At 39.7% G+C, this 16096-nt stretch overlaps 1 protein-coding gene and 1 long non-coding RNA gene across 2 annotated transcripts in view; one reads left to right on the plus strand and one right to left on the minus strand.

Annotated features, from left to right (window-relative positions):
• The window catches only part of stau2 (staufen double-stranded RNA binding protein 2), a 99067-nt gene that overhangs the window by 923 nt on the left and 82048 nt on the right, over positions 1 to 16096 (plus strand). The window contains exons 2-5 of the mRNA XM_038727261.1: positions 1541 to 1748; positions 2478 to 2608; positions 2919 to 3078; positions 6798 to 6933. Coding sequence (XP_038583189.1) covers positions 1550 to 1748; positions 2478 to 2608; positions 2919 to 3078; positions 6798 to 6933 — 626 coding nt within the window. The 5' untranslated portion in view covers positions 1541 to 1549. The remainder of the gene's footprint in view (positions 1 to 1540; positions 1749 to 2477; positions 2609 to 2918; positions 3079 to 6797; positions 6934 to 16096) is intronic.
• On the minus strand, positions 3089 to 15181 carry LOC119909172. Its single transcript, XR_005445391.1, has 3 exons — positions 12726 to 15181; positions 9090 to 9169; positions 3089 to 3473 (listed from the first exon to the last, which is right to left on the minus strand). It is a non-coding gene; the product is annotated as an uncharacterized LOC119909172 (long non-coding RNA).

Below are 16096 nucleotides of genomic sequence, written 5' to 3' on the forward strand. Positions count from 1 at the left end.
AAATATATTGAGAGTTGTGTGCATTTTATTAAATTCCCTACTCTTCCCGGGGACATGGTGATTGAAGATGTTGTCCATCACCTGGAGGTGAAGCCAGCATCTCATGAAAGATCCCAAGTGCAGTTTCTCCACACTCTAGGGGTTCAGTTCTGCATCTGAACCTTTGCTCTGACCTCCCATGCGACGTGAAAAGAATTTCCCTCATATCCCTTCAGTGCCTGCCACATATTAATGTGAGCCCAGTAGTGGAGCTATCTTGGCAAGATGCTTGTGCCTTTTGAATTCATTTTTTAACATTTTACTCTCTCCATCTTCACCTGTTGTTGATGAAAAACACATAGTATCATATTGTGTTACTTACATTGCGTAGCCACAGGCTGAGACATGTGTGTAATTGCATTCAAAATATTGCATGCATGCATAAAAAGATAAAAAAGGGAATTTTGGGTATTTGTTAGACCCTGTCCTCTGTTCATGTTAACATATGTTTACTTCATGCAGGACTTCGTACCTCTCTTTAGTCTCCACTAAAATGTGATTGAGCGTCTATTGTCTTGTTCAGGCTGCTATCACAGGATTCTCTCCTTTTTCCGGGGGGCTTAGCAGCAGTAACATGAGCAAAGCTCCTTCAAATAAAGGTTCATTGTCTGGGTGTATTAGCTGCCAGTGGATCAGAATGTGAGATAGGCCCACGGCTGCTCGGTCTGAAGTCTGTTCTCCAGGCTTTGCCCACAGAAATCTGTTAAATGACAGCAGGGTGGTTTGCATTTTACTAGATCACCATTGTTTTTAAGCATTTGCTATTTGAATGTGCATATTTTATCAGGATTTGGCTGGTGCAAATTTTGTGCTCTGAATGACAGTGAACAGCTTTAAATTGTGGAGAAACTGGTGGGGACTAATGTTTGACAAATGCAGGAAGTATAATCTTGGTATTTTTTAACCTCGGTATCTTTTAGGTAAGTTTCCTTCAATTGTGCCATAGGTTCATCCACTAGTTTCTTTGACAGGCTCAGACTGTTATACCAGATGTCTGACAACATTATGAGAAGGATCCCTACGAGTGACTCATGGTGACACCCTTTGTTTTTAAAAGAAAACAGGAGTCTCCATCAAGGACACTTCTCGCTCTAAAAATCTCGTGAGAGGCTGGTCACCAGGAGTCCCTCATAGGGATCCATACCATAGTGTTGTTAGACACCTTGCATAACAGTCTGAGCCTGTCGGTGGCAAAAAGAAGCACTGTTAGTGGATGTAATTTTGATGGGCACAATTGCTCCGTCGGAATATGTTGCAGCCACTACAGCCGGTTCGCTGCTGCCGGCGGAAGCCATCTACTGCACAGATTCCAAAACTTTTAGTACCTATTATTCATTTGATTCCAAAATAGGTGAAACTAGGTTTAAAAATACTGCAAGTATCCTTATTAAAATATTTATTTTGCCCAACACTAGTCTCTTTAAAGTGTTATGATCTGTAATGGTCAGTGTGTGTATGTGTGTGTGTATATAATATGAAGATCATTGTTGTATGGTTTCAGGAATAGAGCATGGCTCAAGTGAAAGTACAGACCTCAGCACCCCTGGCTGGTCCTGGCCTCTCCCCCGGAGTTCCCCCGACGGCCATGGCCAGCCCAGGATCCCTGGGTCTGCAGCCCTCCGTCAACGGCACAGGCCCGGCCCCCACACCCGCCTGCCCTGCTCCTGCAGTCGGATATGGGGACGCCCCTGTGTCTGCCACATCGCCAGGTACGACAACGGACAGAATAGTTTCCCTCCATTTTTTAATTTCTGATAAATAATGAGCTATGCCCCAAATAGGTGAAATGTTTCAGTGTTGTGAATGTGCCAGCATTGTACAGTTAACGTGTACAACTTGTGTACTCATGGTGGTCATAGAAGAATATTCATTGTGTGATAAGAAAAGAATGAAATCAATTCAAGCTACAAAGAAAGTTGCAATATCAGAATGGACCTTGCTTTTATTAGACCTTGTCACAACCCTGTTCTACTTGATTAAAATCTTATGTTATTGATCTGATAACCCTGATAATATTTCTTATCATTAAACTGACACTATAGTGTTGACTCATAATCACTAGCCTGTAAGATCCTGTAGATTTGAGACAAACTGAAACACCCCTGAGCCCCTTCCCATCTACTATTGAAGGAAAATATCTTATGCTTGTGTCTCCCTTACAAATTGACAAAAAAAATTTTGTGAGTGTTTTGTTTACAGAATTTTGTCTCATGAGCATAAGACAAGACAATTACATGTGAAATTTGTGTTATACAACATTTTTTACGTATGAATGAAACACACGACGCATTCAAAAATACAAAAATCCCCCAGTTCAGTCATGTGATCTGTCACTCAATCAGACTATAAAATGCATTATATCAATGCGTGATTATTTGTTCATGTAACTCTAAGCATGTCACTCATTGCAACTTGTATTCTGCTGTGCTCTGTCTTAGGCCCGCCCCAGGAGAACATGGCAAACCCTAAAGAGAAAACTCCAATGTGTTTGGTGAATGAGTTAGCCCGTTTCAATAGGATCCAACCACAGTACAAGCTCCTCAATGAGAGAGGCCCTGCACATGCTAAGGTAAGGAACCGTGTGGAGAAAACGGTGATTGTCCTTCATCTTACTTTTTACAAATCAGTGATGGGGTCACAACAACAAATTTTTTCCTATTGTCAAAGTTGAATGATTATGTTCATGTCATGTTGAGGTAGTGCTTATTTTTGGCATTTCCTCTGTGATGACATTTCAGTTTTTTTTTATTTAGTACATCTCATAAATGAACACAGCTCATGCAGAATACCGCTCCTACCATGTGTGTCCCAGATTGGCTTTTGGTGCAAATGTAGTTGCTGTCGGGTAATTTCTGTCCCCCTGGGTGTCACTGTTCCAGATCTTCACAGTGCAGCTGACACTTGGGGAGCAGGTGTGGGAGGCAGAGGGCACCAGCATTAAAAAGGCCCAGCACTCCACAGCTGCCAAAGCGCTGGACGAGAGTATCCTTCCTAGGCCGGCGCCCCGCTCCCCTAAAGTGGACATCAACAGCAACCCAGGTAATGTAACCACATCAACATCTCATTGTACTGTTTCTATGAATGTGTCTGTGAAGGATTACATTTAAACCAACTTGTTGCTAATGTGCTAGGCCCTCTGATATTATACAGGTAGATAATTTAACTGAGGCAGATTGAATTGTTAAAAGGTACATAGAAAGTTTAATATTTGTCATCAGCCTTTCCCTAAATGAAGTGTTTTCTCCCCGTCTGAAATGTTCTTGGTAAATGGAGTCAGCCCAGATCGCAAAGACTAGTCCATGTCTACTTTGTTTAATGCTTTTTGATACATTGAAAATATAACCCCTTTTTCTTACTTCGGCGGTGCCTCAGCTTCAGCAGCAGATAGCAGACGCTGGCTGCATCAGCCAGGCAAAGTAGGATGGGATAATGACCTGTCAGAAAAAAAGTGGACCTCATTAATTGTCAGTAGTGAGCTTTATGTTTCATAAAAGGTAAGCTGGTTGCGGCTCCTACTATTTGTACTGTATTTGAACTAAGTGTTTGTAGTAAGACAGTGTTTTTAATGAGACATTTGCTCTCAGCTTTTTTTCCCCACACAATAAATTAATCATAAGTGCAGTGGTGGACAGTAATTAAGTACATTTACTCAAGTACAGCACCTAATTTGTGCTTTACTCGAGTATGTTCTTTTCATGCCACTTTCTACTTCTGCTCCACTACATCTTAGAGGGAGATATTGTACTTTTTACTTACATTTATCTGACACTTTTATTTACTAGTTAAACGCAAAACATATGAAGACTTAATAAAATATGCTTTGTTAATAATAAGCTACCCAACATTTTATAGAAGTACAGCTGACATGATTATTAGATTGAAATTGAAATTAACTGGCAAGAATTTTAATCATTTAAGACAGTTATTATGTAAAAACATGGCACGGTTCCACCTTCCCAAATGTGAAGATTAGCTGCTTTACCTTTTCATTATTTAAATTGATTTGTAATAATTTTGAGCTTTGTACTGTGGGTTGGACAAAGCCAGCATTGTGAAGGTGTCGTTTTAGGCTCGGGGTAATTGTGACTGCATTTCTCACTATTTTCAGAATTTTGAAAATTGATTTAATGGTGAAAATAATCAGCAGATCAGTCCATAATGAAAATAATCATTAGTTGCACTGCGATACAAAATAGTTAAAAATGAGCTTCCCTTAAAAAATTACAACAGTAAAATCCTGCTTTTACATTAATGCATTAGTAATAATAATAATAGATAATAGTGTAACAGTCACAGGACATTTTTCTTTCTGAAATGAGTGCTTTTTCTTTTAATACTTTAAGTACATTTTCCTGATCATGTTTACATACTTTAGTAACATTTTCAATGTAGGACTTTTACTTGTCACAGAGTATTTTTACAGTGTGGTATTAGTACTTTTACTTAAGTAAAGGCTCTGAATACTTTGTCCACCACTGTCACACACGCACGCATATATATAACTGAGTAAAAGGGCAACATCTTTATAATGAATGCCATTGTTTAATAAATAGGAAAGTTTGCCTACTGTAGTTTTAAATTCTGTTTGTCATGTCGGCAACCCCTTACGTACATAACCATACTAATAATACCTTTTACTTTTGATACTTAAGTGTTTTTAAAAGAGGGTACCTTTGTATAAGCAAAAATTTAAATAGACGACTTCTACTTTTAGTGGAGTAATCTCTAGTACAGGATTTATGTACTTAGTCCACCACTGCTTAAGCCTCTCAACCAGTTTCCATTTTTTTGCAGTAAGACTATGTTTGTTTGTTAATTTGTTCCTCAGTTTATTTATAGCAAATGTTTTCAACTCAATAACTGCTAGTACAATTCTTGAGCATCTCACGGACTACTAAAGGTTTTTTACAAATGTTATTCCAAATTGAGCTTATTGTGTGACCGTGAAGGTATGGAGGGGTAGGAGGGACATGTTTTTCTTTCTCCTCCTCCTTATCTGGCAGATTCAACCTTAAAGAGGTAGTTCACATTTTGTACTGCTTTGAGCTAGTCATTGGTAGTGCTATTAATGCATGGACATTAACTGCAGCATGGGCCAGTTAACACATGACATCATAAACCAAAACACCACAATAAAAAAGGTTTTAAGCATCCAACACAGAATGCAACGTTTTTAGTAGGCTGCACGATTTGGAGCAAAAGTCATATTGCTATTATTGTGGAATATTGTGATTTATAAACAACACTCATCGCAGAGAAATGTACTGTAATTTGTGCATTGCAGCTTGTAGCATGTGGGACTTGTAGTTTTTGAACCAGGGTGGGAGTACACGATACACCAGCACGCCACCCTTTATGTAAACAAGATTACTGAATAATATTTATAACAGTAACTTTAGTAAAATAGATGTAAAACAGAACAAGGGAGTGTGTTGCTCTCAGGAAGTGGCGGCTAGAAGGAGCACATATTGGCACAATGGCATCCTGACTCTGGCTAAATCTACATCTGTTCACTGCAGAAGCACTATCCACAACCACGGAGGAGTAACTAGTATAATTGACTGTATAGTATAATATAACATTTAATAAAAAGTATTTAATGTTACTTGTACACTGCTCATTAATCATTTTTCTGGTTCGCACGTATCTGCTTTTAGGGGCATATGTGTGAGCAGACTGCAGTGTCACACACAGAGCACACTTTTCTGTTTAATTAAAACCGCACCCTTTTGCGGTTATGTAATCGCACAGATTAATCTAATCGCAACTGCAATGGCGATGTCGCGAATGCAGTTGCGATTGGATTAATCTTGCAGCTGTAATTATATAATATTTAGTGTAGTTACAATGCTTTATTCTTCCCTAACCTCTCTGTATCATCTTAACTATTCAACCAAGTAGCCGATATAGAGAAGTTATGAGAGAGGGGAAAAAAGCAACACCAACATTTCACTAAAGATTACAATTTGTCAGAAAATCTGAGTTGTTCCTTTTTTGAGGTTGCATTAGTGCCCTCTACTGTTCATTTTTGTTCAAGTGTTTTGGTTGACTGAGGTAAATCCATCTGGAGGGACACGGGGGAAAGCATCTAAAGTTGCTTCAGACAACAGCGTTTTGCTTTGGGACATCACTATTTTTAATGTGTGTGTGTGTGTGTGTGTAAGGAGAAAGAAGAGGGGTAAGAGGTGTCACGATGGTGTTTTTCTTTTTCCATTATTAATAGTATGTTTCAGTGTTTTAGGTTTTTACCTGGAGGAAGTTGGCTTCCAGGTGTAGCTGGAAATGCACTGGATATATTTAGATCATCTGTGTTCCGAACAAAGCCAGTACAGACCCTGTCAATAAAGCCTAAGTGCAGGCTTATGTTTTGTCCCTGGCCAAATTAATACCACTAGCCTGTCTTACCTCCGCTGCCCTCTATGGAGTTAAGAAAGCCCTGTTATGGGTTATGCAACATCAGTGTTGTGCTGTGGGATTAGCAGTGCATTCAGACAGGAAGGACTGTTTTTATGTAGAATACAGACATCCTCATATTTACAAAAATAAACAATTAGACTGCAAAGCCTGCTGGGGCTTTGGTGTTGTATTCTAAAAACTGAATTTGGAGCTTCAGATACAATTTATTCCTCCAATTAAGGACTTAAGGTTTTATTTGCTGATTTCAGATATGCAATGTTTTGTACTATTTTGGTATTTAATGTTTGCTGCAAATGTTAATTGCCTTGGTTTTAATCTTTCATATTTCCCCTCATGTACAGGCAGTATAACGCCCACAGTGGAGCTGAATGGTCTGGCCATGAAGAGAGGGGAGCCAGCCATCTACAGGCCTTTGGATCCCAAGCCTATGCCCCACTACAGAGCTAACTACAACTTCAGAGGGATGTTCAACCAAAGGTGAGCTCCAAAAACTGAACTTAGCCAGTTCCTGCTACCATTTCAGTCCCAAAGTAGTGACACTGGCTTATTGTTTTAACAAGGGGGCACATTTCTGTGCTACAGCATCATTTGTTAAAATTAGGATGGACACAGCATGGATACTCAACTGAACCTCTGTTAAACGTCTGTACTATCGCCTCCAAACCCTACACGATCACTTAAATTGCGCTGTAAGCAAACCAGCACTTCAGTTTCTCATATTCAGTGCAGTGTTGCTGCTGCAAAGTGATACACATAAATAGATAATGATGACACCTGTACTCTGTGATATCTATATTCCCTTTAAATTAAGCTAAAGGGGACAGTTAATTGTCTTGTTAACTACTACTGTTAATTACTGCCATCAAATGACTATGTATATGGAAGAATATCTCAGTGTTTTGCAACAGCTTTCTTTTCCCCATCCACATTAGAGAGAGAGAGACTAGCATTTTTGAATTTACCCTCTCTATCCAAAAGCTTCATTCTGGGTGCCTGAAGCTCTGGCTTAGTGTGGAATGGATAGGTGGCTAAAACGCAGAGGGAAGGTTGAGCTTTGAGATTTATCCTGCTTAGTGTGGACATGGTCTTTATGTATTTTGGATGGCCTCAGGCTGCTTTGTTTCTTTGATCCCACTGGCTTCAGATGTGTGTCAGACGTGGCCCTCCACTCCATATGTTTTCTAAACTGATGAATGTGGTGCCCTCATGGGGTCCCTTTGCACTCAGTCTCTGTCAAGTTTCTTTCTTCCCTTCGTTTTATCTGTTTTGCTGGAGCCATCCAGCTATTTCCAAAACTCCATAAAAATGCCACAGAGGTGCAATTAATGATCCCCCCCCTCTCCCTAAGTTAAGGAATGTTATTTAGGACTTTGGATGCTTTGGCTTGCCTAAGACGAAATCCAGGTGTGACACTTTGGTGAAAGAGAAATTGGTACATCTCTTTCTTGATAAAAGGCATAAATGTTGTCGCAGTTTTATATTTATTTAGGCTTATCCATTTGTGACGGTTTCACTGGTGTCAGCCTAATATAAATATTATCTTACCATAATAGTTTATGGAGTTTTTAGTGTTCTAAATATTATCATATAATTTTAAATACAGAGGCAAGGTTAAATAAGGTATGCAAACAATTTATCAAAGCCTAAGTTATGTGTCTCCAGAGCCTGGCAAATTTCAGTAAGCCAGTATTCATTTAGGTTAGTTTGAAATACATGGAGTTATTTTCAGGAAGCATTATGAGTCCCTCCAGATGGCAGTGTTTCCTCATTTAAAAAAACCTTCAGGGCTGCTTCTCTTAAAGTGATGGAGCACCCATTTTGTAACAGGCAACGTAGGAATGTGGGGATTTTAACATAGGTTTTCATAGATATGGATCTCTACAGTGTCGTCTGTAGAATTTATTTAGTGTTTTTATTAAAGCACTAAACACAGAAGACTGTAACAGAGAAGCGTGCATGTCTGTTTAGCTTCTTACATAAACTTTGGCTCATTAGAGTCCTTCGGTAAGGTGTTGTGATGCCAAATGTGTGGGATTTATTTTTAAAATGCAGATGCTTTGCCAGAGAAAGTCAGTGATTCAGTTGGAATGTTGGGTAACTGAGTCTAGTGAGCAGACAGTCGAGCATCTGGCTCACATCTTCTACTATTTGATCCATGCAGGAACAAACAGGGGGTGAAAGACAAATGTCTGTGGGGTTGAAGAGAAAATCTGTTTACCAGCATCTGTCTGTCAATGTCATATGTCACAGTGATGCATTTCTAAGAGACATGGCTGTATCTTTTCCTCATGGTCTGTTTTGTTTTCTTATGCCACTTTGTAAGGAAGTGAGAGAGGGGTGTGAGGGCATGTGTGTGTGTCTGAAACAGAAAAGACATATATTATCCAAGGTCACTTATGTTTTCATTAGGTCTCTTTCTTTCAGTGTAGTCGAGCCCCGGATTAATGAAAGTGAGACCTTATGAATATGAATTCTCTTCATCAGACGACTGACTGTGCGGCGGACTGACAGGCCATATCCACAATCGGTCACCTTAATGATGCTGCAGGGAAACGAAGGTTTCCATATGCCCATGTCCTTACCTATTATGATGAATAAGAGTGATCCGGAGTCATGTTGATGGAAAATCTCACCATTAAAAGGGCAGCCTGGCTCTGATCCATCAGCGCTCTAATCACCACCAAGACCAGTATTGATTCGTTCAGAAAGTGCCCTGATGAGAAAAAATGGCCATAATATGAAATGTGCATTTATCAGCGTCTTAATGAATCTTATTTATGGTGAAGGGCCTGTGCATAATTTCTTTCCATCCAAGTCCACGTTTAAATCAGTGATTCATCTCTGTTATCCTGCTGTCATACCCACACCATTGTTCATTCTCAAATTCTGAACATACTCGGAATTACACGTGTTTTTCAGCTTATTCAGTCAGTTACCAAGCTGCTGTGAAACATCATGTGGAAATTCAGCCCAAGTGATTCACGTAAATGACCGCAGAATCAGAAAAATATTTTTGTTATCAAGAAATGTGGTTGCATCAACCGATTTCACGGACAATCCCCGACTGTTATCATTGGAACACCTGATTCCGATGATGACTCATACGAGCTCCCAGCTTTCCCCCTTGCTTCTCCGATCCCAGTGGGGCGCCTGCATCCTGCATTCTGTCAGAGTTGGAATTTGGATAGGACTCTCCCTGTTAGAGCAAAGCAGAACAGTCAGAAGCCGCCCACCTCCTCCCAGCCCTCATTTGGTTATGACCGTAGCATTATGTCAGCTGGAAGAATAGTGGGCTGATGACTGGAGGTGCTTTGCTCTGATATTTCCTCCTGATGATGTTCAGATACTGAGCTGGCCGTTACTGCTTTCTCTGCAGGAAGTGAAGAGGAAGAGTTGGTCACCTCTGCTGCTGACAATGGCAGTAGCTACAGTAATGCTATATAGGGCAGTCCAGAATTCTACAACAATAGGAGCGTAAATAGGGTTCTTATTTTTGTTGCTTGTAATGACAAACCCACGTGGAAGTATCACCGAACTCTACAATTCAGCTCAGCTCTTCGGCGCATTTTTAGCATCTTCCAGCTCATAGTTTTGAGGTTTCCGCCTACATCTTTGCTGTTCTGTTTCATTGTCAGGCAGCTGTTTAACCCTGTGTACGCTACCAGCCCAGCATCAAACAGTAGAAAGACCAAGTTAACTACTATCTGGTGAACATAGTAGAGCATTAAGCAGCTGAAGAGACAGCAGGAGTTGGAGGCCAAACCAGAGTTAAAAGGACAGTAAATATTGGACTCTCAGGAGATGGCCAGGGACCTGACTAAATATACGCTAATGCTGTTCTGGTGCTGAAAGTGTAAATAGGCAACTGCTTTTGAATATTAACAAAAGTGAAAACATTAAAAATAAGATTTTGCTTCATAAACATAGTTGATGACAAATTGTCTGTTTGGTGCTTAATCAGCAACTTATTTATTGATACTGTCAGTTACAAGAAACTTTTATTATTAAATTTTAATGAGCTGTCCTCACCACAAGAGAACTACATATACTATGTCTTGTAGCAGGAAATTCAGAGACTATATGCATGGCAACAGGAAATCAATTATGTATACGATAAAATTTTTTTTATTTTTCATTGAAAAGCAGTAAAAACCTACAAGGATAAGTTTTACTGGCATCTAGTGGTGAGGAGTGCAAATTGCAACCAGCAGCTCACGGTGCATTCACATGCTCCTTGAATGGTCCCATTTCCCCAGTTGTGAAGTTGTTCTTCCGACTTCATTGTGTGTTAATGTGCTCTTAAGTCGGACTGTGGAATCAACATGGACGCTACTAAAAAGATGTGTTGGATTAGCATTATCAGAGTGTATAAACAACACGCAGACATCATGTTACTCTACATGGACAGCAAACTAACCGTTGGGTTTGCACAAATCAAAGTTCTGTATACTTCATTGTGTCCTATATACACTTCATTTCTCTTTATGCAATAAAGATTTAAGGAGGAAAGAATATTCTGATTATTCCAACGCAACATGAATGCACCGTCAGTCACCACTCACCCCTCCCTTTCCAAGCGCGCAGGAGAAGCTACAGTGGCCGACACGCTCGTGCTGAATAGTACATGTGGTCCTCCATTTGTCCAAATTTCTCTTCTTTTCTTACTTCTAATAAATCAGTTGACTACTACTACTACTGTTACTTGTTCTTCTTCTTTGAACGTATTCAACATAGTGACGAAACGCACTCTGTAGAGCAGTTTGTCTGTTTAGGCTGCTGTAGAAACATGGCGGCGCAACATGGCGACTTCCATGTAAGAGGACCCGCGGTGTATGTAGATAAAAATGGCTCATTCTAAGGTTCTAAAAACATAACGGTTCATCATGTAAGGTCTTTATACACCACTGAAAACATAGTTATGTATATTATATTGCGTTTCTGTCAATAGATCCTCCTAAATATTAGCAGAGACTTTGATATTACACACAGGTCCATTTAAGGATATCATAAAGATATCAAAGCGTTAGTTCCCTCTGTGCTTTTGATTGTGGCACATATATGCAGTATGGCTGTGCTTTAGAATTACCTAACACTATATTGCAGTGTCCTTGTAAAATCAATGACAACCTTTCATATGCTTTAGTGACACTGTGGGTGTGTGTGTGTGTGTGTGTGTGTGTGTGTGTATATGCTCATAGAAGAAATATAAAGAATAGTTGCCATGGAAAGATACTTATCCTTGACAAATGAATACCTTTCTCATGCCTGCAGGACATCAGAATAACATCAGACAGCAAAACTGCAGCACGCATACAAAGAGCGCACACACATACACAGGTGTACTTTGTCATCTACATTTCTAATTGGGCCAACCAAGCTCACTGAAAAGGCAAATCTGCCCATGAGCGCTTTACTATATCCAACATTTCCTCTCATCTCTTCCTATGTGGAGGTATCGGCTGTCTCCTGAGGTCCTCTTCACAGACGCAGTTGCCTGTTTCTCCCCGCCCCTTCTCTTTCTCACTTTGTCCCGCTCAAGTTTATTTTTTTCTATAGCTTTCTGGCCTGTTGGGCTTTAGTATCTCATACAGGCTAATCAGGACACTGTGTGCTCTTTCTCTCAGTCAGGCATGCCACAGATATGGTTTCTCTTATCTATCCCATCATCACTGCTGTCCAAAAACAAAAGGGAGCTGCCAAAGCCCACAAGGTAGCGACTTCAGAGAAATAACTTTTATTGCATTTTGCTTTTTTTTTTTTTTTTTTTTTTTCTCTTTCTTTAAATCACCACACATCTGCGTAGATCAGTAAATCAGATGCATTCACTCAGAAAGTTCATAAATTACCGTGGGCAACATGCCAGAACAAAGCTTAATCTTTCCAAATTGTACAAATGGGTGTAAACTCATAAAGCTGTGTTTTATTGAGGAGACTGGGGGTGGAGGAGTGGAACACAGGTCCAACATAAACAAATGCTTACAGTGATTTGTGCTCAACAGACTCAGTGACACAGAAGTCTGGTCTCTCCTTTCATCTCCTCTCCTCTGAGTGGAGTTTCGTGTTTGTGTATCCCTGTGTGTCCTCCTCTCCTCTTTTACCCTAATGTATTGAATGTAAAAATGAACCCCGCGACCACTACGTACAAATCAGGCTACATCAGTACAAATACCTTTTCGTAAATCTGCCTTTCAGTGTGTTTGAGAGTCAGGTGAGTTAAGTAGGCTTCATCACAAGAAATCTGAATTTTTGTTCAAATACACACCACTTACTTGTGTCTTTCCCAAAGAACTTGGACCCTCCTTTTCCTTTCGCGTTCAAAGTGATTTTTCTCTCATCCTGGATAGCTGTGTAGTATCAGTGCTGAGCAGTAAGTAGCTGTCAAGAGAACGCACGTCAACCCGTCAGACCACGCCACTTTCCTGTTTCCCAGCATTGTTGCGCATCAGCTCAGCAGGAAAGCCTTATCCCATTCCTCCCCTGGATTGTCAAATCCCGGCTACTGTATCTTGACAACTACTTCCGTGAAATTCCTCCTCAGCAGATTCAAGATATACTCTTCTAGTGGTTTGTGGTCTCATTTAAACTCTTGGTATCACCCTTTTTATGCATTGCCACAGAGCATACAGATGCATAAAACACTTGCAAATACAAGCATACTGCTGCACATTTAAGTATTTTGTATGCTTACAAAGAGACGCATGGAACAGGCCTTTTACCATAAATAACAGCTGTACTAATTTTCCAGTGTACACCAAGGTGTTTATCTTTCTCCACTTCAGTTCCTGTAATTCTGAAAGGGAGGATCCTTTTTTCTGGGAAACAGATTTTGTTTTAACCACATTTTGAGCTCATCACTAATACCAATCCTGTCGTAGGATGTGTCACTGGAAGGCATAATGAGGAATACAGAAACATAACAGATCTATTATTATTTATACTTTGCTTTGAATCATACCAGGAAGTAGGGTTCACACTGACACAAGATGGCAGGTCTCCTAACAGTAATATGGCAAAGTTTGTTCTGGTAGTTGATGCTGCACGTCTTCTTTGGTGGTCCCACCGGTTGAGAGCTCACAAGGAAATGGGGGAATCTGTGGCAACTGTATTTTTATATTAGTTTATGTTGCGTTCTCAGCAAAAGAAAAACCACACTTCAGCTCAAAAACCCGGCATTTTAAGGGCACCTCAGCTTGTTGCACATCTGAGTTTGAACGTGATACACATTCAATCTGGACTGCTCGTTGATGTTGCTACATTATACTTCAGCAAGCAACTGAATTAAAGTAAGTAAAATATGTTTTGGATGAATGTAAAGAGAAAATGCAAAATCATTTAGACTTGCATAGAAAGTAGTCAGAACAATTTGGCAGTAGTACATTCATATTATTTCTTTTTAGAAAATGGCACAGGAGTGTTTTTCAATTTTTTTTTTGTTAACAAAGCAATTCGTTTTCCCCCCTTAATGACAATGAACATAAAACAGCAGGTCACAATATAATATTCTTAATGAGAACAGCAGGGTCTGATTTTTAGGCTGATCCCCAGCCAGCCATTCCTCTCAGCCAGCCAAGTCTTAACAGTTGGCACTAGAAGGGCATGAGGGTTAAGAAGTGTTTTTATTTATTTATTTTTTTGCTCTGTCACATTGCTTTGCACGCATTGGCCAGTCTTTTATTACTCACTGATATTTTTCCGTGCTTAAGGGGTCAGAATTCTTCACGCAATGCCTGTTTTTAGTCAGATGACTGGAGAATATAATATTTTCAAGTGGTTGCTTTTATTACTATAATAATGATATCAGCCCTTTTTTTAATTTTATTTTTTTGCCTTGTTTACCTATTAAGCCATTTGCTTTTTGTAGCGTGCTACCTGTCAGTTATAGCACTGTAAATCTATCACGTTTGTAAACAATACTCTTGCTCTCTGATGCTGTGACTCAGCAATAAAGCGTCACATGAGGGTCGGGGGTCGGTTTACACGGGCTTGTGACTCCTCGTGAGCCCGGCATGGAAGGAGGGCACAGAGACGGCACACTGATTACAGAGAGCGCACAAAGAGAAGCTTTAATCTCTTGTTCAAGATTGAAACCACAACAAACAGTAAAAACAATGAACTCTGTCAGATTGGACAATTTAATTAAAATAAGTTATGAAACCTTTGTTTTATGCGCTGTGTCTGTTAGCAATTCTTGATGAATAGCTGTTGTCGGTAAAGGCATGGATACGAGTAGCCCATATGAGACACCAGCTGTCTGCTGCTCAGACACAGCAGTACATTACACTGGAGGGATATTAGGTAAGAAAATACATTGCTCCCATGACAGACTTTAATGAAAACCTACAGAATGTATGGTTTGGTTATATTAAACTGTGGAATGAGAGCTAATAGTGACCGGTTGAAAGCCTTGGATGGTGAGCCAACATACGACTGACTTCACATTTGCACTTATTGCATTTTACACCTGACGGATTTGATGTGTGTTGGTAACACTGTCCACTTGAACATTCAAAAGGTTTTATACCACGGCTTCACCACAAGTTGCTCATTCTCATGCTCCAATGCTGATGGTGTGACAACACATAAAACATTTTAATTCTTCACCTTCACAGTGAATGAATATAATATCTCTGAGTCAGAGCTGCCTCAGGGGAAGTCTGATTGAATAACACTAGTTGTGGCTTCTCTGAGAGCACTACAGCTCTCGCACACCCAGTATCACTTTTAACCTGTTTGTTTGCACTTTCAAACCCAGTCTTTTCTGTAAACAGGTGAATAATAATAATCTGATGGTTAACACTGTTTTAAGATACATTTTTTATCTTTAACTGTAGTTTATGAATTGTTACACACAAATGATTCACTTTGTGTGAGTGTGTACGCTGTCCATTTAGTTGACACCATAAAGGCTCTTGTTGTGTCTATGACCCAGTGTCATGGTCTTTTCAGAAAAATATATCCGCACTCCAAATGAAAGCTCCAAAAACATTATTAGACTAAAAAAAAGTCTACATTTCAATCCTACCAGGTTTTGTTAGGTTACATGCCAACATAACAAAGTAAAAGTATAGTATGGGCACAGAATTGATTACATTCTGCAAGACAACTTACAATACAATCAATACCAACAGTTGGTCTCGCTCCTCTTGTCACCATTATCACCATGCTAAGCAAAATCTTTTTCAGTCACATTTCTGATTTATTTTTAATTTCTTTTAAACACCGATTGAAATGTATTTAGTGAATAAACTAAAGTGAACATTTGTGGGCTGACACTTCCGTATTTTTTTTGTTTCATGAATGGGGGCTATATGGAAAAGAAATTGCTTGGTGAGCCATTACTGACATTACTGAATAATGTCATGTGAAACCACAGCTCTGCCATCACTTTGAATCCGTGTCTAACCTCAGACAGGGTGTTAGGGAGTGTATTCCAAGTTCCTTGGACCCTGATTGTTTTGAGCACTATGTTTACTTGACTACATGGACTGTGTTTTCACACCGCATGGTGTATTTTCAACATGAGCAATTGCGTGAGGCAGAAGGAAAGGAAAACGATCAATGATGGACGTATGGAATGAAGTATGGAAGTTGGGAGGGAGAGAAAACAAGTAAAGGTCTGAGAGGAGATTGGAAGAAAGTG

This window comes from Micropterus salmoides, unplaced genomic scaffold, assembly GCF_014851395.1.
Source record: "Micropterus salmoides isolate LMB-PRFRI ecotype aquatic unplaced genomic scaffold, ASM1485139v1 Ms_hic_scaffold_1, whole genome shotgun sequence".
In the NCBI taxonomy this organism is placed as follows: domain Eukaryota; kingdom Metazoa; phylum Chordata; class Actinopteri; order Centrarchiformes; family Centrarchidae; genus Micropterus; species Micropterus salmoides.